Source organism: Uloborus diversus, chromosome 6 (genome assembly GCF_026930045.1).
Source record: "Uloborus diversus isolate 005 chromosome 6, Udiv.v.3.1, whole genome shotgun sequence".
Classification (NCBI taxonomy): domain Eukaryota; kingdom Metazoa; phylum Arthropoda; class Arachnida; order Araneae; family Uloboridae; genus Uloborus; species Uloborus diversus.
The window spans coordinates 59,341,337-59,365,531 of NC_072736.1; the positions used below are offsets into that span (position 1 = coordinate 59,341,337).

At 31.7% G+C, this 24,195-nt stretch overlaps 1 protein-coding gene across 2 annotated transcripts in view; it reads right to left on the reverse strand.

Moving 5' to 3' along the window:
* The window catches only part of LOC129225255 (serine-arginine protein 55-like), a 51,757-nt gene that overhangs the window by 17,290 nt on the left and 10,272 nt on the right, over positions 1-24,195 (reverse strand). For both annotated transcript variants that reach the window (XM_054859839.1, XM_054859838.1), the window contains exon 3: positions 4,744-4,814. In XM_054859839.1, the coding sequence (XP_054715814.1) occupies positions 4,744-4,814 (71 nt within the window). The remainder of the gene's footprint in view (positions 1-4,743; positions 4,815-24,195) is intronic.

Consider the following 24,195-nt stretch of genomic DNA (forward strand, 5'->3'; position numbering starts at 1 on the left):
TCATTCCAAGCTACAAATTTGTTTTATTGGAAAGAACACAAGAAATAGCATCCGCTGATTCGGTCATTGTATTGGATTAGACGATACAGAACGGCCGTTATAACGAAAGCAAATTAACATAGAGTTTATAGGAACAAAGTTGGGACTTTAACCATTGGTCGTTATAATGGGACGGTCTTTATAATGTGTGGTCGTTATAATGAGCGTCGACTGTAGAAACATTACATGGAGCATATGTCCCCCCCCCCCCAAGCGTCTCAAAAATTTTGAAGTTAGTTTCTTTATCATTTGAGTTCGCTGAAGAGTTAGTGCTCTTCCCCAGTGTTGAATCAAAAATACATAGAAGTGAGATCGCGCTGTTTGTTGCTATAATTTTCACACTACATAGACTACAATTTTTTTGAGCTTTATTGTCAAAAAAAAAGAATGGCTAGCAACCCAAAAATATCACAGGAAGTATGGAAAATTAATTACTTTAGAAAATTTTCGTGGGTGAAAGTTTGGTAGTGTGAGGTTTAGCAGTAAAAATAAAATCAATGGAATTTAAATATGTAACATAATTTGCGCTAAATTTAAACGAGGAATTTATGAGATTTTTGTAGAAAATTTCACTTGTAATAAGTGAGCTTAAACTGTTTCGTAAAAAATCACCTTTTGTGAAAAAATTTGAGTAAATGCGTATATTGAAAAATGCTTCTATTATTTTTCAATAAACGCATTTTACTTCGCACTTATAGCGTAATTACAAGAAAATTTTTCAGCAATCAAACGATTGATGTGCGCAGTACATCCTTATCAAACAGATAGGCTCGTAGTCTTTTTCAAAACTTAAACAAACCTTGAGATCTTTCTCATTTTACTGGAAGAAAAAAGTTCATTTAGTTAATATGAGACCCAGAAAGATATTTTAAAGATCATTCTTTAATTGACTTCTTATGCAGTGATACAGATAAATATAACCTTGTGTCAGAAAAATTTCAGGTAAACTTTGTGAGCTCTTTGTTCCACAAATATTCTATTTAAAAAAAAATCAAAGTAGATTGAAGCCCAACACTGAATAATCACTGTGTTTATTTTTTGGTGAATTTGTTTTGTATTCATGCGATCATTTTAATGCGTAGCAATTTCAAAGAATGAAAGAGAACACATTTTAGGGAACTGTGGGGCAATGAAAAAATAATAACCATGCTCTATTAATTGATAATTGTAAATAAATATACAAATTGTAGATATTATTTTAATTGATTGAATGTGAATTGCTTGATAACCTACCCAAGAGCAATACTTGAGCCATGAATGATGTATAAAATTAAATAATATAAACAGAGGCGCATTGAACTAAATTACTTCGGAGGAGGAGGAAAAGTCTAATTTTACCGATTGATAAAACACGAGCTTACACGCATATCATACAAGCAAAAATGCATCAAATAATATTTTTTTAACATTAGTCAAAATCAGTTAACAGTCAAATTCAAAATACTTATTGAGTAAGAAAGCTATTTTTGAAGCAATTTTAAAAACTTAGAATGACATCAAATAATAATTTTTTAAACATCAGTCAAATATGCAATATCTAATGAGTACATAACATCTAATGAGAAGGAACGTTAAGTATCATTAAATTTTTTTTAATTTTAAAAAAGAAAAAAGAATGTGTTGTTATATTACTTCCAAATTTTTTGAATAGTCAACAAAATTCGCTGAATAAGGAAATTTTTGAGAGATCTCTGTGACCTCCCATCGTTACCGCCCTGAATGTGAAACGTCATCATTTCTTCACAAGCTTTAAATTTCGGGAAGACTTTTTTGCTCGTTTTTTAGTTTTTGCTTCTTTTAGGAGGAAGGGGGTGGCAAATTTCAAATCTGCCTAGGGGTGACAAAATTCGGCCCTAGCTATAGGCAGGTTGAAAATACATTGGGCAAATGAAAATTTTGTAGGGACTAAAGAAAATTTCTTCCTTATAGAATTGTTTATTATTATAGACAGTATTGCTTCACACAAGTTTCACTGTAGTAGTTACCTTTCACGTTTTGTTTAAAATTAATTTGGAACAAATGTCAAACTATAATTTCATAAACTGCAATCTACAAAAAAATAACCTTTCCACATGTGGTTCAGAACACATTGAGCAATTCTATCATGCTTATTTTCAAATATCAGTGTGTCATCATCCCACATGCACCTTTCAAGGCTTTTGCAACTACTTTTCATATGGTACTAGCTGTACCCGATGCGCGTTGCTACGCCAGCAAAAAAATACATCATTATACTGATTTTCATGACAATCGGTTGAATGGGGCGGAAGTTGCTACTCTGCAGTGCCACCTGGTAGCGAGTGGCTTCAATGAGCATATTATGCACCTTCTCCATGGAAAAATACATACATATATATATATATATATATATATATATATATATATATATATATATATAGCAATTTTCATAATAATCGGTCCTGGTATCAAGTGAAGCTGTGATTATACTCAAATTTTGTACTCATGCAGTTTGCAAGATCAATCAATCGCTAAAAATATCAAACAGAAAAAGTTTTAAATCCCCCTGTTGCATGAAAAGCCATAAAACAATAAAGAAAGAATTTATTTGTTCAAACTCAAGAAAAATGGCAACAGCTAACTTCTTATCAATGAGATTATCAAAGAGATCTTTCACACGAATTAATTTTATTTTCTTTTATTCGTATTTATCCAATGGATTGTGACTTAAATTGGAATAAAAAAGGAACTATTGATCGGATTTTTTTCGAACTGGTCTATAAACATTCCAAGTACCAAAAATAACAAACGGTGAAAGTTTCAGCCAAATCTGCCTGGTAGTTTTTGAGTTCATGGATGACATACAGACAAACATTCATTTTTATATATATAGATAGGCCTCAAAATAGTAAGCAGTGTCATATAGTGAAATTTGGCCCAACAGAAGAGGAAGCAATTGCTTAAAAAAAGGGTTAAAAAGAGCCACTGATCAGGGATGATTGTTAGTTTAGGAAAAAACACTTGAAAGTGTCACTGGATACAGCGAAAAGCAAATTTCACTTTACCATATTGACTTTAGAATTTAAACAAATAAAAAAAATTAATATTGAATCTTGTTATCTTTGAAAAATGTTCTATAACAGGATTTGTAGGCATTGCCTTTTGTAGAAAACTAGAAAATCACCTGCCATGGCATGATGGGTGCAAATTGCTTCTCTATTAGAAAGAAGCCCCGTAAAATATAACGTGTTCAAAAAAAAAAAAAAAAAAAAAATATATATATATATATATATATATATATATATATATATATATATATATATATATATATATATGAAATAGAAATTTTTAACATTGATTGGGAAAAAAATTAAATAATTCATCCTATCACATCCTGGCAAGGAAAGTGACAAGTCAAAATTTTGGAAAAACAAACTAACTATAATTTAAAATCTAAATTTAACGCTCTTTCTAACCACAAAAGTTGTAAAAAATTCGCATACTTAACTGTAGCATGGTGGCATAAAAACAATGCAACCAATAGCAACAAATCATTGAAATTTTATAATTTAGATGGAAAATTTTTGAACTTGAAGTGAGCATCATTAAGACAAAAAAAAAATTAAAAAATTTTTTTGAGCATATTATAATTTCTGAGACTAAATCACTTGAAACTACTACTGCGTAAAATCTTGATTTCACTGCTTATTGGGTTTTCTCACTTTCCTTGTCGGGGTGTGATATGTTTCATGACAGGATATATTTTAAAAATTTACACTGTTAAAGTTCTTTATTTGGTTATATTTTGACCATTGAGACTTAGGACATTGGTAACAAATGATTGAAAATGTCCGGTGTAGATCAAAATATCATACAGTGAAACCTGTGTAAGTTGACCACCTGCGATGCACCACTTTAGTGGTCAACTTAAAAGAGGTGGTCAACTTATAGAGGTTGATTTATATAAGAACTAATTCCGTGCCTGAAAAAAGCGGTCAACTTAGACAGGTGGTCAACTTCCCAGGTTTTACTGTATGTACATCAAAACATTGAATATTTTTTATAGTTCGGAAAAAAAATCATGATAATTTTGAACCCTGATTGAAATGCTATAGAAAATACTAAATTTTCAAACTATGTAGTGTTGTTATTATACACAAAATAGAGCACATAATTTCTGTAGTTTTTATTCTCATGATTCTCAGCTTAGTTATAACTAAAATCAACAAAATTACAAAACCTTACCCCCCCCCCCCCCCTCCCCTTAATAAGAAAAAAAATTCTGAACAAATTATTTCTTGGAGTTTGTAGGAATATGCAGTGTAACATGGGTTCTGAAAATTTTCTGTTCTGAAGGAACTAATCGCTGTGAAGTATTTTTTAGTCACCAAACTAGCAGACCTTGCACCAGGTATTAGTCGAACCATGGTTATTACAAATATCAGACATCATTGTAGGCAAAACAAAACCCCCCGCCAAGCAGGATATAAGATATTTATCATTAAGCTTAATGATACTAAGATGTTCTATTCCATTCTTGACCTTTTATGGCATCAACAAAAGTTAAAAAAAGTCATTATGAAACAGTACATGGCATCCTGTTTGCACTAAGTCCTCAAACTATTCCTTCATTGTGAAACTCAAAATACTAAACTTTCATTGAATACTAGATACATTATGACCAACTTTTAGGTTAGGCTTTAATTTCGTGGACGAAGGATAGTCAAGTTTTATAAATTAACATACCTTTCTCCTAACAGTTCTTTGCCATTTAATTCATAAACAGCATCATCAGCATCACGATAATCTTCGAATTCCTGTAATACATACCGAAAAGGACTTAAAGACAAACTTTTATCAATTAAGTTTATTATTTATATTTTCAATTTTTAATTAACATGCAACTAAGAAAAGACATACAAATAAAGATGTACTAAATGTTTGGTATCCTGCCTACTTGTTATACAAAACAAATATTCAGTTTGACTAAATACGTAAAATATTTCCCAACCAAATAGCATGCAAATTTCTATGTTCAACAACTGGTAAACAAATATGTATATCTTTTTTACAACATGAATAAAGCTATAGTATAATACCATAGTACAAAACTAATTAAAATTGTTAGTCAGTAGTCTTATCACATTCAGTAAAATTAAAATAAATGAAATCTCACTTGAATAATTTGTTATTATATTTTAAGCACCTTGGGGTGCGTTCATAAAGTCGAATACGTTAACTCAACGAGGCATTCAAAAAGAGAACGTGTTAGCTAACTGGTCGTTCAGAAAGTGTTCTGTGAAGCAAAATTTTTAATGTGGTTTGCTCCAGTCAGAAAACACGGCGACACCCAGTGCATGCAGTGTTTATGTTTTATATGTGCGGTTTGTTGATTTAAATCAAGTGATTTTTTTTAAAAAAATCAGATTTAAATCAATTGATTTGAATCAAGTGATTTTTTTAAAAACAAAATCATTAATTGAAATCAGTTGATTTTATTTTTCGAAATTAATTTTACATTTTTAGAATGTATTGCTCTAAATTTAACTACAGTGCATTATACTATCTTAACTTTAGCAGGCATAACTACATAGATCACTCTTTCTGTGTGTGTAACAGTTTCTCTCTTGCAATATTGCTTTTATTATAAAATTACTGTTTAGAACAAAACAAATATTTGCAGTTTTTCTTATACACCATGACTAATATAGTTAACTTTTTGAATACGGCAGATACATCTCCAAAATTCATCTTAAGAACGGCGAAAGTTTAGGAATTCCACCCCCTGCTCTTGAAACAGGTGCAAGGCCCCCTACGGCTAAAAGCTGCTTTCTTCCGGCATTGCAGTCGAAAGGGTTGCAACCATCAGCATTGTTTAGGATTGACCAGGCAGGGATGCCATTTAGAATTCATTTTCCCGATTTTGAGTTAGTTTGTAAAGCTTATTTTGAATAGATATTTTGAGATATTTTTTTTTATAAATTTTAATTTCAAAACTAAACTAAATTGCAGAAATATATGAAATCTTGAAATTATAGCTTGCATCAATGCAATCAAATTTTTATATAACGCAGATAACTTACCTCTTTTGACTGAATTGCGTATTAAAAATGATGGTTTAGCTAAAATAAATCATTGCTATTATATTGCCTTAAAATCCAGAGTATTTTCAAAATTTGCGTTAGTTACAAAATAAAAAAAAAATGTCGCCATGAATGTACTAAATTTTTACTATTATTAAACTACTTATTGCGCGTGCGCGTATGAGAAAGAAATCCGACTATTTATTAACTTTTCTGAGGCAGATGCAGTGATACACTATATGAGAACTAAAAAAATAAATGTTAAGATTTCTTCAAGAAAAGAATGATTCTTTAGGTCAAATGTAACCAATAAAACTGCTTTCAGGAAATTGCTTATAATACCTAGTTATCAAGTTTTCAAGTACTACGAATTACCTGAAAACTACGAATTAGTTTAAGTTACAAGAAATACCTAAACTATCGGTTAACATTTTAACAACTAAGTAAGGTGATAAAGCATAATTTTTAAGTTTAGGTTTTAGAAAAGTAGAATAGATGTAAATTTTCTGTTTCATAGATTTTTTGGTGTGACCCCCCTCCCTCCCACCCAAGGGTGTCGCGTCTTTCTATGGGGATTTCTGAGCATCAAAGCACTTAGCATCTATATACTAAATTTGTCGAAGATCTAATTTAAACCCTAGATTTGTATGAGGAACAAAAATAGTGGAACACATACACACAAAAAGTACAGCTATTTTATGTATATATATTGAGGCTGCCGCTTGGTTGTGGCTTATGTGATAGCTAACAGCAAAAAAAAAAAAAACATTTTAATGAATAATTGGATCATTATTTCCAACAAATATCGATTGAGTGTTTTCATAGTATTGTTTTCTGCACACACGGGGGGAGGGGGAGTTCATATATTTTACAAACCGTGAAATGAAGAGATAAAAACCATTGAAAAATCTTCTAGGTGTTTTCCCACATGTTTTTTTTTTAAATTAAAATCGGGAATTTGGAAAATTCCCATTTTCGGGGAACAATTAAAAGCTTTGTGCCAGCATGTATGGCACAAAGGTATGATAATGTAGGTTGTACACATAGGTATTCTGACTTCCAGAAGTTATTGATTTTGAAGGTTCACTAGAAACCATATTGTTTGCTTATTGTTCTTAAAATATTTCAAGGGGATAAACATTTTTTCAATAGTCTATCCAATTACAGGTTTAAATATGCATTCATGTTTTAAACTTTAGTGGTAAAGAGAGATGGAAATATCCTTACAATATGATTGTGTTGTGCCTAAAGTCTTTGTTCAACTTACTTGTTACGTACAAATAATGTATGTAACAAATATAAAATTCATAACGACGATATACTCCTAAATCTTAAATACTGCTAAATTATTTTTTAAAGTATCATGGATGTAAATTTAGTAAGATAGCGCAAAAACAGACGATTTTGCACGATAAAAACCTCCAATTACCACTGTTATGCTCGAAATAAATTTTTCGGGCTTTTTTTTCTGTCATAAAGTATATAGTGATCATAACTAGATAATGTAATAGTTTTTTTTCTGGTCAAAATTTCCCAACTTTCTCAATGTTACCAATTCTCTCCCCCCCTCCCAATGACCCCAATTCCTTACGATATAACAGAGTTCTTATTATGAAATACAAGGACATTTTTTTCTATGTTTTATTTTAAAATTTAAATGAAAATATAATTATAGAAAGGGAAATTATGTTTTCAGAAAACATTGGTTCGGGTACAAAAGCTATAGAGATGCAACGAATATTCGGCCGCGGCCGAATATTCGGCCTATTCGGCCTGTCAGCCGAATATTCGGCTTCGGCCGAATACCTAGTTTACTATTCGGCCTTGGCCGAATACTTGAAAAAAAAGCTTGTTTGTCACTTCTTCGTTGAAAATTTTACATCTTTAAATTTGTATTCATCATGTTTGTTGAATATTTTCAATGAAGTCAGCCTCTAGCACATTGTCAGGTTCATTATCCAGTGCATTGTCATATTTAATGGTGGACATTAATGAATGGTTACTAAGATATATCTACAAAATTACCTCTGAAAAAACCACACAAAATAGTTTTCCCCTGACATATTAGGAAGGGTTGATACTTCTTATTAAAGTTATTATAATGTACTGATAAACCATACTTTAAGAATAACTTAAATAAAAAGACTCAAAAAACTTTTATTTTTCTTATTCTTTAAAATACAAAATTTCGTCCAGACATAAACTATTAAGATTCCTTTTACAACATTTTGAAAACCACCTTTGTAATGTCTGCAGTAGTATGATATGTCCAGGTTCAAACCAGATTTTTAATTAGCCGCAAGGGAAAAAAGGGACCTGAAGTCTAAAACTACTAGTACTTTGTATAATAGCTAAACTTAATACATAAAAATTAAAAAAGTCTTTTAATCCACTTTTATATACTAATCCAACTAAAACATTAAAAATATATATACAGTGTGACAATGCTATTTTTCAAGTAATAGATTATGAATGAGAAAAAAAAAGTAATTGTAAATAATAAATTTTCATTTTGTATAACATAGAGCAATTGGTTCATTAGCAGTAAATATTGCATATGCATAATCCTGATCCTGACACTGCAATAAGTTTTTTTTTTTTTTTTTCAAAGATAATGAAGTTCTGTTTCATATTAAAATAGGATATGATTGTTTAAAAATTAGATTCAATTGTTTTAACCAAATAATGAACATTTTTATAAAGCCTTCACAAGGGAAAAAGAAACATTGCATGATTATAGAGGGACAAAATCATTATTTTAAAAATAAAAATTTAAATCAAGGGACCAAGAATAGGTATAATGGTCAATTGTGAATGTGATATTTACAAAATAAAGGAAATAAGACTTATCAAGTTTTAAAATACAACTAACTAAAGGATTCAGAAATTTTGGTATAAACATATTTTGGGAAAAAATATCAATACAAAAACAGAAGTACACTGATTTATAAACACCATATGAAAAATTACATTTCAGCTAAATAAAAAAAAATTATGATTGCAAAAGTGGAACTGTTTTCTTTGGATGTTTTAGAACAAACGAAAATAAAAAATTAAAAAATATTGCAAAAATATTCAGAAACTTTACGAAATCTCAAAATGCATCATTATTTTAATTAGAAAGGCAGAGAAAAATAAAAATCATTTAGAGTACAAGTATTTCTAATCTAACCTAGTATTCTATCACTTAAAAATGGAATTTTTTGCACTAAACAAAAAAAAAAAGGGGGGGGGGGGGTGAAAACTGCCCCTCTTGGCATTAAGCAATAACTATTAGTGTAGATTGGCTTCTTCAAAAATAATTGAATGGACACAACAACTAGAGATAGAGAAGTGGTTAAAATGATAAACATAAATATTACACAATTACTTAGAAAAAAGAAATGCGGGAAAAAATGAATTGAAACTTGAAAAAAAAAAATTTGGGGACTTGGGAACATATCATAATTTTATCATATGTTATCATAAAACAGTTACTTATTTTTATACGCACGCAAATTATGATGTAAGAACAATAATTTTTCAGCATTTTCAGGAGAAAGTCTATTTCTCTTTTTCTCATAAATGTTTCCAGCTTCTGAGAACAATCGTTCACTATAAACAGTGCTTCCTGGTGCTGAAAGGTATTTCCTGGTTAACTGAGATAGATTAGGATAAGCTTCAGTGTTTTGCGCCCACCATTTTAAGGGACAGTCAGTTCTTCGCAAAAGTGGTTGGGAAAGATATCGGTCAATTTCATTTTGAGTGGAGGTTTCTTCCGGGGCTTCACTTAGTGGTTGCGTTGCAATTTCATTGAAACACGCCCACAAAGAATTTTGTGCTTCAGATGTTGGAAGGAATGAACTTGAAATATTTTTCTCCGGTAATTCAGCTGGTTTAGTGCTGGTACTTTTCATAATAGCTTTAAGTTTTGACTTAACTTCAGTGTCTTTTGCTTCAATTTTGTTGAAAAAAAATAATTTAAATCTCGGATCTAACACTGTAGCAATGCAGTAGTGTTCATTGTTTTGAATTGATGAAAATCTCTTCTCTAAACTTTGGCTAAGAGTATCCTTCATTGTACCAACTCCAGAAAAGTCGCTTAATTTATCCAAATATAATTTTAATGTTGTAAGTATTGGGATGACTTCAGAAATAAATGATTTTGATAGTGAAATTTGTTTTGTTATTTCTTCGAATGGTTTCAGAAGATGGAGCACCTTTTCCAAAACTGTCCACTGATTTGAACTTAAGTTGCTTATATCCCCAAATTTAGAGGCATATAGAGAAACTGCGTTTTTTTGATCTAATAATCTTTCCAGCATGTAATATGTGCTGTTCCATCAAGTAGACACGCTTTGTATTAGTTTTTTCTCAGGAACTTTTAACTCATTCGCTTGAATGCTTCTCAATCTTGAACATGCTAAGGGAGAATGACTGAAATGTTTAACAATCTTTTTTTCCTTGAGCAATTAAATCGCTTATTGATCTTTGTGATGCTAAACCATCGCATACAGTCAAATGCAAGGAGTGTAAAAAGCAGGATTCATTTTTCAAGTTTGAAATACGTACTCCTTTCTTGATATTTGATCCTTCATCGCGTAATACTATGTGGATTTTGTCATTCATTTTCCAATCGTCAACCACTGTTTTGACCATATCACAGATAGCTTCACCAGTATGGCTTCCCGGAAAATGCTTCGCTTCCAGGGCAGCGTGATGATAAATAAAATCCTTTGATATCCAGTGGGCAGTAAAGCTCATGAAACTTTCATTGCTGACAGAACTAGTCCAAATATCCGATGTTAGTGATATGAATTCTGCATCTGATATTAATGTTACAATTTTTTTTTTGCAATCTTCATAAAGAGAAGGAATAACTTTCTGTTTAAAATATTCCCGGCTGGGAATTTTATACTGTGGCTGAGCTTCTTTCATTAAATTAATGAAGCCTTCATCTTCGACAAAACTAAATGGTTGATTGTCGCATGCTATCATTTCCGCAATTAAAGTGTGCAGTTCTACTGATCGGTTGTCATTAATGTTCCATTTTTTTTTCTTTTCAAAAAGTGAATCAATGGTTTCTTGCTTCCTTTTTACGCCTTGACTTGTACTGGGTGTAGATGTAGATGGTATATTTGCTTCCACAACTGCATCACAAGTTTGGTTTTTGCTTTTTTCATTATATTCTTCTGGATGCTTTTTAGCCAAATGGTTCATCAGTGAGCTTGTAGTTGCTTTTTTTCCAACTCCTCCTCTTGACAGAATACTTTTGCACAATTTACATCTTGCTTTTGTGCAATCATTTGGTATAGGTTCAAAAATGCTCCAAACAATACTTCTTTTATTGACAGAAAAATCCATTTTGCTTTCTTTGAACTCAGAACAGAATAAAATACTTGCTTAGAGCAACTAATATTACTGACCCTTATCAGTTAGAGCTATTCCACTCTTTTGAAAGGGGTTCTTATCAGTTAGAACTAGTCCACTCTTTTGAAAGGGGTTAGGGTAGTGACAGAACAACTATTGAGCCTATTGAAAGAACAGGTTTGTAAAGTAAAAAAAAATGTAATACCAGATTAAACCAAAACCTGGATCGGCACAGAGCTACTGCCTTCTTGCCATTTACAACCCTTATCAGTTAGAACCAGTCCATTAGTTAGAAGGGGTTAAGGGGGAAAGGATACAGAACAAGCTTTGGTAGGGAGTCAAAAGAACAGATTTTGAAAGTAAAAGAGGAATGTTAAAAAAGGAAGTTCTTATGAAAGGGAGGTAAAAAAGAAGCTTATTTGAATAGATTCTTTATTTTTTAGATTACCAGTTTAAAAAGAAAATTAAATAGGTTTACATAAGATGAATAGGATTGCTCTTAGTGGCTGCTATTAGTAATTATTCGGCCGAATATTGTTAAAGATAATACTAATGCTTTCAAAAAATTAATTCACTCCAAAACATTTTTTTTCTAGTGTCATATAGTATTTTAAGCTGTTTAATGCACACAAATGTGCTTTCAATACAAACTGTGCTTTGTTTTTAGACAAAAACAAGTTAACTATTCGGCGGCCGAATAGCCGAATATTCGGCCTTGACTATGGCCGAATATTCGGTATTCGGCCAAATTACTATTCGTTGCATCCCTAATATGTAATGTATCCCAATTTGATACTATAAATTATAAAAATTTGATTAAGGTGCAACAGCAGCCAATTAAATCGCTGAAACATCTTGACGCAAAATAAAGGTGTTAATTTTTAAACAATGCCCGTGTTTCGTGTTTCTAATTGATAGATCGTCAACATTTTTTAGCTTGAAATTAGTTAAAAAAACCAACTATAATTTACATTTTGGTTAATTTAAGAAACTCAAACAAATTTCACCGCCCGAAGATAAATCAGGGTTTTCTATAGGGGATGTGCTATATTAATAGTATGACTCTTTTTCTTTTCTACGAATTAAAAGATATATGTGAAAATTTTGCATTAAAAAAAAAGCTATTAGGTGATTATTAATTTTTCTGATTATGGAATATTTAACTGTGACAGGGTATGAGATTGCGCATTGAAATTTTTTTATGCCTTCGAGTTTAGGAAGCAGATAAAAATTGAATTAGACATTTCAGTACATAACGAGGAGAAAAAAAAGTGAAGTCATTATTAACATGTTAATTGTAACAGCTATATTAAGTGTTTTAGTGTCAGGAAACGATGCAATGGAAACTGTGTAAACAGTTTGTGGGATTAATGAGTGGTAGGCATATAGCATATATTTATGTGTGTGTGTGTGTGACATTAAGTGATCTAATTTTCAGAATGTTAAGCTTAATTGACAAATAGTGGTTAGTACGGGGGAGGGTCCCCGTACCCTCCACTACTTGTGGATTAAGCTTTTGAATGTCATTTTTTGATCTAGACCAGGAGCCGAGCAACTCCTGGCCCAGCACCTCCAGAGGTATTGATTTGGAATGGGAACTTGGAGGACTTTGTGACCACGACAGATTTAACGTGCACCAGTCACCATTAGCGTACACGGTGGAACTTCGACCGGCAGTCATCGGATCTATGATTTTTCAATAAAAAATCCAAATCTTTACCAATCAAGCAACCACGGCCTTTTCTTAGACTCATAAAACTTGCTTTCATTTGTTTAGGCATTCAGTTGTTGCATACTTAAATGGTACTCTTCAAAGCAATTTTGATCCACGCAAAGCGCAACATTGCATGCTTTACAAACTATTGTAGAACGCTTCTGAACATTTTTTTTGGCGCACATTCCACATCTTCTTCGTTTCTTTCCATCAGAGGGCCAATGCGACATCATATCAAGACATGGAAACTTGTTTACACGTTCAACTTTCTTCTCTAATTTTGAACCATTTGCAGCTATCATTTGACGAATTAGCTTCATCCTGAAATCTTTGTGTTTCTCTTGAGGATGACTTAATTTGTATAAAATATAAGCATTTAGTACAGAAAGATCCAAGAGGTGAAAAAATAATTTCTTCGTCCATTTTAAGGATCGTCTCCCAAACGTATAACTGTTTGCCATGCGATCACTGAGATCCACGAAGCCCATATTTTCATTATAGTCCTTTATAATTTCTGGTTTGGAGTTGTTACCAATCAGTTCCTTATTAGTTGGCGGTTTATGCATATTACTTAGCATATATACTTCTCTCTTATCTCTCCAACATAATGCTGTCGTTCCTAAGGAATAACGTGAAACTATTTCACCTTTTTGCATTTTTTTTCTTGCTTACTTCCTTCTGGAAACTTTTTCTGTTTTTTCTTATGGTGTCACAAGAGTTAATTTTAAAATCTTCATGTAATTCTAAAAACAGCTCTGGTGAAGAAAAAAAATTGTCCATGTATAGTTTGTGTCCGCGGTTTTTGACGCATTGGGCCATTTTTGTTACCACATTGTGGGATGCGGAAATCTTTTTATTTTCCTGATCTTTTCCTAAATATACATTCATGTCATACGTGTATCCATTTTTATCGCTTATTTTTTACATTTTTATCCCCCACTGCTTCCGTTTCTTTGGTATATATTGACGAAACAGTACTTTACCTTTAAATTTAACAATTACTTCATCGATTGCCAATTGTTCCGTTGGATCATACACCGACTTAAAAGCATTGTTTAATAATTCAAAAACTCTTCGAATTTTCCACAGTCTATCATAACTACTATTTTTTCCAGGTTTTGATTCATTGTTCTCGAAATGCAAGTATTTTAAAATTTCAAGAAATCTGTCTCGAGTCATGGCTTTTCTAAAAATTGGAGTGTCAATGAGTTCATCGTTCGACCAATAATCAGAAATTGAGTCTCTGTATATATGACCCATCAAAAGAACTAAACCAAAAAATACATTAATTTCTTCAGCAGTGACAGCAGTCCAATCAGGAGCATGTTTCCTCTTTTTTGAGAGAATCGAAGATATTGCTGCAGTTGTTTGGTTTCTGTAACGATTCGTCTCATCACATAATAAAGTGGTTACGGCTTCTGAGAGAAAAACCTGTAAATAATCAATCTCTGTTTTCAATCCGGGTTCAGCTCCTGATTTCACTCCATTTTTTCCAGTAAATGCGTGGACTTGAATTTCATCTGTTTCAGCTGGCCCTTTCCAAATAAATTTTTTATCAGCTGCATTCATATTAGGTAAATTATTTTCATCATTAGATGTATTCGTTGTGTTTAAGGATTCATTTCCATTAAAAGATTCTTCTAATAAGGAAATATCACTTTCTTCCAAGCAGTCGGAATCACTATCTGCATAATTCTCGCTATCTAAATCATTCATAAGTTTTTCAATTTCTTCATCACTAAGTCCTTTTCTACGATACATTTTCGAAAAAGCATTAGATTTAGAGCAAATGAGGAAATCGAGTTCGATATCTGAATAGTAAGAAAGGGAAGAAAATTCTCCCACTTAGACGCTCCAAATATACAACAAAAAGGTAAGCTAAAATGCGCCAAGATAAAGAAGACCCCTTCATTTTGCCAAATTTCTCATCAGCACCTGCTCTGCATGCTTCACTGAGCACTGCTAATCCTTCGAAGAATGTCTCCAAACTTCCCTTCGCAAGCAACCTGCCGAAGGGGGGAAGGAACTACCCCTGGTACAACTGCTGTACCGACGCCGTAGTAAGGTCCAAATTATTTTGTGGTACTAATGCTGTACCGCCGTATTTAAAAGGTTAAGAAAAGTATAATTGTTCAACATATTATTTTACACTAAAAAGTACATACTAATGAAAACCTTTATCTTGTAGCAAAGCATAAAAAAATGACATCAACGCATTATAACGTATTTATAAATATTAAAAATTTATTGAATAGTTAAGAGAACTTATTTTAATTTAACAGTAAGATGACTGCATTCATCTATTGTATGAAATATAGTATGTTCATACATGTAAAGTAATTAATTGATAACTACAAATTTTTGAACATTAAAAAAAAAATCCGATTTAAATCAAAAAAATTCCATTTAAATGAAAAAAAAATCAGACATTTTTGATTTTTTTTTTTTAAATAAAAAAAATCATGAACCCTGCTTCATAATAAGTTTATTGTTGAGCATATGAAATCTTGTCGCGAGAAAACATCAGGGTTTGCAGGATTGAGAAATTTCAATAAAAGAAATCGAAATAAATGCTTCACACTTTAATTATTTATTTGTTCTAGATAGTGATGTAAAATACCCGGGTATTTATTTTTAGGGGTAAATACCCAGGGTATATACCTGGGTAAATACCCAAAATGGGTATTTACCCGGGTATTTATTTCAAAAATTTATATTCAACTAAAATACTTTTCTGTATGTATTCCACTATGTATATATACAGAGTGTTTTGTTTTAACTTTCAAGACCTCTATTTTTGCAACCGTTAGTCCTAGATGCATACTTACAATCAGGGGCGCCGACTTGCAAAAATCATTGGGGGGGGCTGGCCCAGTCATCACCGGGGGTTTAAGGGGTTATGTAATCCCATGGAGGTTCCCCCCCCCAAAAAAAAAAGGTCGATTGTTGTGCCTTGAAAATGCCAATTTACATATTTTCTGGTGTGTATAATTTAAAAAACAAATAGTATGTGGCATGGCGTTTTCAAAGTAAAACAATCCAAAAATTGGTATACAAATTTTTCTGGTTCAACTAGATCATGTCACTTGTCTTAGTAAGAGACATTTTTTTGTTCTATTTTATGGGGAGTCATGCAGTGCCGTAGCTAGGCATGGAAAAGGTAGGGCGCTTGACTTGCATTGAAGGGCACTGCCAGAGACGCCGACTTAAAAAATATCGGGGGAAAGGGGGCATGCCGCAGGACATTTTCTAAATTTGAGATGAAAAATAGTGAATTTTAAAGTTTTTTTAAAATCATATAATCAACATTAGAACCTCGAAAACTCGACAAGCCCGACACATATTTTTTGGCTTCGAAAAACGGAAGAAATAAATACAAACACACACAGTATTTTTGTAAAAAGGAAATTTAATTTACGCATGCTTTTTAAGACCAGTTGTTTTTACATTAGTGACATCGGCTAACATATTCAAGTGTAAACGCAGTCTTTCAATGTCTAGGTCATTTTTGAAAAACTCAGTTGATTTTTCAAAATGTTCTCTTCTCTTTCACCTCTGTTTAATAAAAGCAAGCACTCTTGTTCAACTGCAATGACCTGTGTGCGTCCAGTTGATGTAAATCGCCCAATAATGCAAAATTGCACCATTTTACAAACCTCAATGTATATTGCCTTGTAGTACAGTCAACTCCCGTCTTACGCGAGGGATGCATTCCAAGACCTCTCGCGTAGGTCGAATTTTCGCGTTGTGGAAAAGGGTATGTGTAAAATTTTTTATAAACGTACCCAATTATTTTAGACACTTGTAAACACCCCCTCAAACTGTTAAAAACCATCTCTTAACTAACTGTACATTACTGTCTCTTACATAAAGAACTGAATGTTTACTTGTATTTTAAAAAAAAAACGTCTTATTCAACATAAAATACTGCTACGATGTACAAAATCAATGATTAATGGGAAAGAAAGAAAAAATAAACCGGTATACGGTAGACACAGTATATAGTAAGAAAAGCAAATGCATCTTTAGTTGTACTGTACAGTCGATCAATTAATGATATTCGTACACAATACATGAGCAGTTTCCATTTTCATAAATTTTTGCAAGACGGTGAATTTTTACGGATTTCCTTTTCTTGACTTGTAATTGTATGCACGGAAGAATCATCACTCATACCTAATTCTCGTGCTACCTTCAACGCATTTTTTAGTTGACCATCAGCTTTTCATGAAGCTCTAGCTTTTCTTTAATTGTCATGAAACTTTCTCTTTTTATCTTCACAAACTTTAGATGAAACAGCGCTCTTAGGTGTCATTATATTTCATTAACTTTCGCATTTAAAATGAAAAGGGAACTTCTACTCTCATTGATGGTAAAAGGATAAAGATACATTCATGAAAAAAAATTTTTTAGTAACCAGTAACAAAGCTCATACGAACACACCACGATTCCCTTCCGAGAATTTTCGTGTTGCGGTGAGGAATTCGCGTTAGGTCTGAATACTGGAGAAAAAATCGTGTTTATAGCTATTTCGCATAAGTAGCGTGAGTCAAATGTTTTCCTTTGGGATTTTGAAAGTGTGCGGCGAGCTGCCTTCATTGTTTTCATACTTCTTTGGTACACGTCGATTCCGAGGAAGGGAGGATCATCATTTTGTGAAGGTTTTCTTTTAAACACGATTCCCAAAAGTATTCAAAACTATCACGCCTCCCATTTTATATACAAATCAAACTCTCATATATATTTTTCCAGATCAGAAACACTTAGGTGAGCGCGCCGCAGCGCTGCCCACCGGCAACAGACTTGACCCGTAAGTTCGCGCACTGGGACAAATTTTTACAGTACTCGCAGCACTGTAACACTATCATCATTCGCACCGCTCGTTTTCAGTTAACCTGCTTACACAACCGTAATAATTATTTGTTTTAACTCATTACTGAATATATTTTACAAGGTAAACTATCTTCAAACAAGGAAAATAAAAGATAAATTTATGAGTTTAGAAAGCATAATGTAACTTAGAATTTTCTTGATTTATTGGGGGGGCTCTGCCCCCTCAAAAATATTTTTGAGGGGGCTCGGGCCCCCTCAAGCCCCATGGAGTCGGCGCCACTGCTTACAATTGCAAAAATGTTCAAAATCAGATGCAGACTTGAGATATTGAAAATTTGAAGTAAAAATAAAAATGATTAAAAAAATACAAATTTTAACTTTTTACACGGGCCCCAGATCCTCTGACTTATTGATATTTAGGGAAATAATCTCCACTGAAAAACAATTACAAAAAAAGTTTGACATTAGTACGACCAATATTCACTGAGATATGAAACGCAGCGTTTTGTAACTTACACCATTTTACACTCGCCGTCAGTAACATCTTTTGGGGGAAAATATAGCAGTTAATGAGTGTTTATATAAAATTATATGTGTGCAGAGTGATTTTTCAAATTGTTCAAGGTTTTGCAGCATGTTTTGCGTATCACGGCATAACATTTGCATGAATTTTTGAGTAGAAATGAAAAATGTAATACCTTGTGTTTTTTACTTTGCCAACCTGTCATTATTCTGAAAGGGTAATAAGTTCTAATCTCTTCTGCATGGTCCCTTAAAACTTTCAAATGGAATATCTCCTTGAGTTTTCATTGCACAAATGTCAAGTTTTTTTGTGTCAGTAAGTTTTAAATTCAGATCATTTCTCTAAATATAAGTTAGGGGACCTAGAGCTGTATAAAAAGTTAAATTTTGTAGTTTTTGACTCATTTTTATTTTTGCTTCAAACTTCCAATATCTTTACTCTGCATCTGAATATTTTTGCAATTGGAAGTAAGCACCTAGGACTAACGGTTGCAAAAATAAAGGTCTTGCAGGTTAAAACGAAACACCTTGTATAACCAACTATATACAAAACAATAAATTTTTCCCTAAAATTTGTATTTTGATCACATATTTAAAGAATTATTGTGTGAAACAACTCAGCAATCTAATATGATATTCACATTAAATGTGTTGGATATGCCTAAACAATGTTGATAGCCAAATTTCACATATAAAAAGCAATTTTACAAAAAGTAAAAAGCTTAACTGGTTACAAAAAAAAAAAAAAAAAAGCAAACATCTTCTTCAATTATGGCATTGAAAAGAAAGATCCTTTGGTTCGTGATATGTTTCTTTCATAATTTCATTAAGTCTTTCGATAAAAAATATTATAAACTGTAATACATATGTATGTATCAGTTTTACCAATTGTTTCATATTTAGATTTTAAAAAAAAATTCTCATTCACTTTTTGCATTTTTTTGTAAAATAAACAGTTTTAGGGTATTTACCCAGGCCTTGGGTAAATACCCAAAAAATATTTACCTACCCACTGGGTATTTACCCGATCCACATCACTAGTTCTAGACCAACTGACAATAAACAGGGGTAGAAGTGACCGACTTGTCACATATAGGACATTTTCCACAAAAAATATAGGACAAATATAGGACACATTATATGAATAATTTCGCTATGAAAAACGAAATACATATCATATATTACTTAGTTATTCTTATAAATCATTTCGTTAAAAAAAAATTTCAAACAAAATTATAACTTACATCTGAAATGACTTTCCTGTAGTTGAAAGAAATATTTTTGAAAAAACAGTGTACTTAACAGACTAAATAACTAAACAAAATTTGAACAAAGATAAATTTTTATTTTTTCTTTCCCACTTATGATCCAAGTACTAATTCCACTGCTCTTTGATTTTATATCTAAACTGAACCCTTTACCACTTATATTAAAAACAAACAGAGCTTGAGAAGGATCCTTCTGACGTTTTTCAGAGTTTTCTTTATGCTTAAATGTTTTAGCATGCAGTCTCAATTGCGAAAATCCACTATTGCTTATGGGCACTGAACAGTTGCAAAAATGGCAAAAAGCGGTAAAATCATCTTCGCCTTTAGTGCACTATGCACCAAAATTTGTACAAATTAATGTCCTCCTGATTCAATCACTCCACACGAAATTTTGTTGAGCGATGCAATTTTGCCATTATAATTCCACTTATTACCACAAACTATGTTTTAACATCATAAGGAACTAACATTCCACGATCCCAAAATTCCACAAAAAAAAAATTGCAAAAAGAAGATTAGAACATTCCGATCAGAAAATGCACTGAACACAAAATATACCAACGAAAACCATGATGGAAAACAAAACAAATGGCTGTTGCCCTCCCTCCCCCCCCCCCCAAACGCAAAATTCTAAAACCAACTTCAGATTTAGTTCTCGAAACTCCACCCACTATAGAGTGACGTCACATTGCTGTAGCCAATGAGTGAAGATGCCTGTTGTAGGATTTAGTCAGTTGAGTTTTTTAATTTGAAATTCATTTGGGCATATATTTTCAACGAAAAATCCGATGTCAGAAAGTTTATTTACTGTTCCTTTTAAAAGATATATTGGGTAAAAAACGGGAATATAGGAAATATAGGACATTTTTTGAAAAATATAGGAAATAAAGGACGATTTTGATGCCTTTTTTGAAAATATAGGAAATATAGGACTACTTCGACCCCTGAATAAACATAATAATAATGCGTTTTGAATTTTAAAAGCCTTTACAAATGCATTGTACTTCACTTTCAGTCAAATAATTTAAATACACTATTTTGCCTACTATTTCTTAATGGGGGGGGGGATGTGTCAGATATTTTAAATTAAAAACACATTTGGCATTTTCCTGTAACTCATCAAGAAATAATTCAAAATACCTTGTTCAAATCAGGTCAAATCTGATTTTATAAAAGTTAGTAGATTTATAGTGAACTGTTTTCTATCCAAAAAGTATCGGCCTGACTTATTTTCTGCATATATACCGGGAGATACACCAATTTAAGAGTAAACAGGAGACTGTTTTCTATACATTTTTTTTTCAGATTTTTTAAAAAAATTAACAGTATTTGCAAACAGTTGAGCAAAAAATAGAATGTGTGATTTTTTTTTTTTTTTTTTTTTTTTTTTTTTTAAATGTACTATTTGTTGTTCTGCGCTAAGAAACAATGATGGAATCTAAAAAATTATCTCAATTAAGATGGAATTTATTTGAAAGGAATCTTGTAATTTGTTTTTTTCTTTTTATTTTATTCAAAAGAATCCTCTAGTCATTTTTTTCATCACTAACTTCAAAAAACATATCTTCCGAAAAAGCAATGAACTGCGTTGTCTGTTAAACTACGTCCGCTATCTTTATTTTTAACTGATCGTTCATAAAGTGAATGCAGGTAATGGAAAACAGAAGAGTTATTGTTCGTTAAGGCAGTGAGTTTCGTTAGACTTCATGAACACACTTTTAGATTTGCATTTGAATGTCAGTTAAATGCACTCTTCTTTATAATACAAATACAAAAGTGACGACCAGCAACAGGCTCTGGGCCCAGCTAGACTGGTCCTAGTCCATTTACAATCCCCAGTGAAGATCAATGGCCCTCTTAAAACTGTCTACTCCTTTGCTCATTACCACCTCTTCCGGTAAGCTGTTCCAAGGTTCCACTACCCTGCTAAAATAATAATTTTTCCTAATATCCATGTTAGCCTGAGATTTAAATAGCTTAAAACAATGACCCCTTGTCCTGTTTTCAGTGCTAAACTTTAGCCCCGTAACATCTTTCGTTTTAATAAATTTAAACAGCTGAATCATCAGGGTTCATACCCTTTAGGCAGAAAAAAATTCAAGCACTTTTCAAGTACTTTTCAAGGTAAAAAATTGTTTTCAAGGCAATATCATAAATTTGTACTAAAAATATTGTATGCAGATTTCATTTACTACAAACACATAGAAATAAGGCAATAATACAAAAAAGTATAGGAAAACAAAATTGCTTTTTCTACAACGAGAGACGCTTTGATGAAAGATCTACTGCGTTGAAAGTTTTTCTGAAAATGTTTGAAAAGTTTGGTCATAAAGAGAAGCAGATACCAAGAGGTTTAATTTTGAGGTTTTTCAAAGGTTGCAGCAGTCAGAAGTTTGTATATTTTCTAGTATCAGCAAATTAATACTTAAAAAAAACCTTTCATAAGTGCTTTTAACTTTTATGGGAAGAAACTAAAATACCCAAGTTCAATGGCATTGCCAGAGATGAGTTTTTGAAGTCACTCCCCCCCCCCCCAGTTTCAACATTTATTTCCAATATCTATACAGTGGTACAATATAAGGGCGGTTAGGACAAAAACACTACCCAGAAAGTTATTTCAGTTTGCACTATAAAGTTCTAAAAATATTAGGTTTGCAAATAATTTATAAGTATGCAAATCAATTATTCATATGTATTTATTAGCTGTTCAGCCAATAAGGCATTTCAACTGTCCTCGAGTAAATTTAAAAATTAGGAAGTAAGAAAAGTTTATGAAAGTCCACAGTCCAGTCTCTACACCTCAAAATATACAAAAGCAGCTTAAGCAGTGATAAATACTCTGAATGCAAACTTGAGTCTATTCAACTTTCATTGATTAACTTGCAATAGACAATAAATGTGCAAGTTGAGATTTATAGAGCCATATTTCGAAATTGAAAAGATTCACAAGAAGTTGACATATATTATGACAAAAGTAGTTTTATTTTGGGAAAAAATGGGTTATTGTTGAAATTAGAATTTAAATTTAGAAAGGCAATAATATTCAGGTGTAATTGTGATTTGTGAGTTCATAAAAAATTACCTGAAAGTTTCAAAGAGCAAAATGGAGCGAGGGGGGGGGGGAATAATTTTTAAAACTAAGACCCCTCTTACTTGAATATACATATGTACAACAATAACTTTTGCTATGCATACAATTCATAAAATAGTTTATTAAGTCAAAATATTCTGCATAGAAATACCATGCCCAGTGCCTGTTGATAACCTGCAACAGGCACTGGGCTTAGCTAGGCTGGTACTGGTCAATTTATTAGATCCAAATGAAGATGAATGACCCTCCTTAAGCTATCTACCCCTTTGCTGATTAAAGCCTTTTTCAGTAAGCTCCAAGTACCCACAACCTTAATAAAGTAGTAATTTTGAACATTTGAGGAAAAGGGGAAAATTGGAGATATAGGGAGGTAAAAGCATAAAAACGAACACTACTGGATTTCAAGTGAATAATCATAACACAACCACATTGTTATACACCTTATTTATTTTAATAGACATAAAAAAAATGATGTACTTATAAATAAAATTATATAAATCAACTTTATATTTAAAATACAAACTTTAAGTTAATTTGTTAGATGCTCAACTGCTGAAATTTAAATTTTTTTTAAAAAAAATCTGTTATGACCAAAAATTAGGTAAAGATAATCATTCAAAATTGCAAAAATAAATAAGCAAATAATTAAACAAGACCAAGATACTAGATTCTTTAACTCTTTAGTTATTAAAATAAAAATAAAATAAGCTAATCTGATGTAGCAGTGTCAAAATAACAACTAATTGCCAAAAATATAAAAATATTTACAAAATGCAAAAGGATTGAAATCTCAAACAAGGGAAGCAAATTTTCGCGAATTAAGTTTAATGTTGTCATGTTTCCCATAAAATAAACTTATATTTTACTGAAATTAAACATAAAATATGCTAATCTACGGTAGCAAATATGAAAATAACATCCGATTAGTGAATATATTTAAATATTTGCAAGATGCAAAAAGATTGAAATTTCAAACACGAGAAGCAATTTTTCGCAAAGTCTGAGTTCGTTCGACGTGGCATGTTTCCCATGAAATAAATTTATTTGTTTTTGATTAAAATTAAACAAAAAATATACTAATCTAAGGTAGCATATGCGAAACTAACATTTGATTAGCCAAAATATTTAAATATTTGCAGGATGCAAAAAGATTGAAATTTCAAACACAACAGCAATTTTCCGCGAAATCCGAGTAAGTTCAATGTTGTCATGGTTTCCAAATTAATTTCTTTGTTAATTAATGAAATTAAACAAAAAATAAACTAATCTAAGGTACCATATGTCAAAATATCTTTCGGATGTAAAAAACATCAAAATATTTACAAGATGCAAAAGGAT